Raw genomic sequence first — 1,088 nt, forward strand, 5'->3', positions numbered from 1 at the left:
CCGACGCTCTATCCACTAGCCAAACTGGTTAGGGCTCCAACAATTCTTTTATTCCTTTTCCCCAACACAGACGTGGCCGAGGAGAAAAAAGGATGCTGCAGGAGCGCCTACGACATGTTTTGTGGCCTGGACCAGCAGAAGGGCCCCAAGATGACAAAGGAAGAGGAGGCAGCCATGAAGCTGAAGCTGACCGACACGTCCGAGAAGCCTCTGTGGAGGACAGTGGTGAACATCAACGGCATCATCTTGCTGGCCGTGGCCGTCTTCTGCCACGCGTTTTTCGCCTGAGTCCTGCCGTTGGCCGCCGACCGCTCTCGTAAAGGCCAGACTGTTTACTCTGCCCCCCGCTAGTCCCATCCTGGGGAGCTGAGGGGGAACCAGCCGGTTGTAAATTTTGCCCAGTCGATAAATGTGTACATGTGTCATTATAGGAGAGCCGGACCAAGGTAACGAGTTCGCTGTGAACTTAGGGATTTGAGGCCAGTGTGAGACAGTCAGCTGTATGTAGCGTGTCAGAGCCGCGGGAGAAAAGTCCGCTCAGTGATGGGAATGCAGACTGAGAAACTAAACCCCCGCCATGCCGGGGTCTCAGGTCCATTGGGCGTGTCCACATTGTTTGTGACCCTTGCCTATTAGTTTCCAGAGTTGTGGCCTCCCTGGTTCCTGCCACGTTCTCTATCGGATCCCCCTTGTCCTTTTTCTTTTTTAAAGAAAGATTTCACTCTTCACCATATCCCTGTCAAGTTGTTTTCTCGGCACAAGAAAAATCAATCTGGTAAACTGATCAACTCATGGAAGCTGAGGGTGGGAGCTTGCTGGCCCCTATCCTGGGTGCTTTTTCTTTGAAGGAGAAAAAGGGGGGTGGGGGGTGGGAGGGGAGGGCTGAGAGTAGTTCTTACCCCAAAGCGGCACAAAGCCAGATGGAAGTATTGCTGTCACAACGGAGGCATTTTTACCAGTTCGGAAGTTTAGAGGAAAGACCACAAACCAGCAACCGCCAGCAAGGCAACCTTTCAAAAACAGTCAGTCAAGAATAATGATACTGAGCAAGCCATCCACAGCTCTCAAGGCCCGTGGGGGGGGGGGGG

At 52.9% G+C, this 1,088-nt stretch overlaps 1 protein-coding gene across 1 annotated transcript in view; it reads left to right on the forward strand.

Moving 5' to 3' along the window:
- SLC5A1 (solute carrier family 5 (sodium/glucose cotransporter), member 1) overlaps positions 1-733 on the forward strand; it is a 36,511-nt gene extending 35,778 nt beyond the window's left edge. The window contains exon 14 of the mRNA XM_015562842.1: positions 71-733. Coding sequence (XP_015418328.1) covers positions 71-288 — 218 coding nt within the window. The 3' untranslated portion in view covers positions 289-733. The remainder of the gene's footprint in view (positions 1-70) is intronic.
- The last annotated feature ends 355 nt before the right edge of the window (positions 734-1,088 follow it).

The sequence above is a fragment of the Myotis davidii genome, unplaced genomic scaffold (genome assembly GCF_000327345.1).
Source record: "Myotis davidii unplaced genomic scaffold, ASM32734v1 scaffold478, whole genome shotgun sequence".
Classification (NCBI taxonomy): Eukaryota; Metazoa; Chordata; class Mammalia; order Chiroptera; family Vespertilionidae; genus Myotis; species Myotis davidii.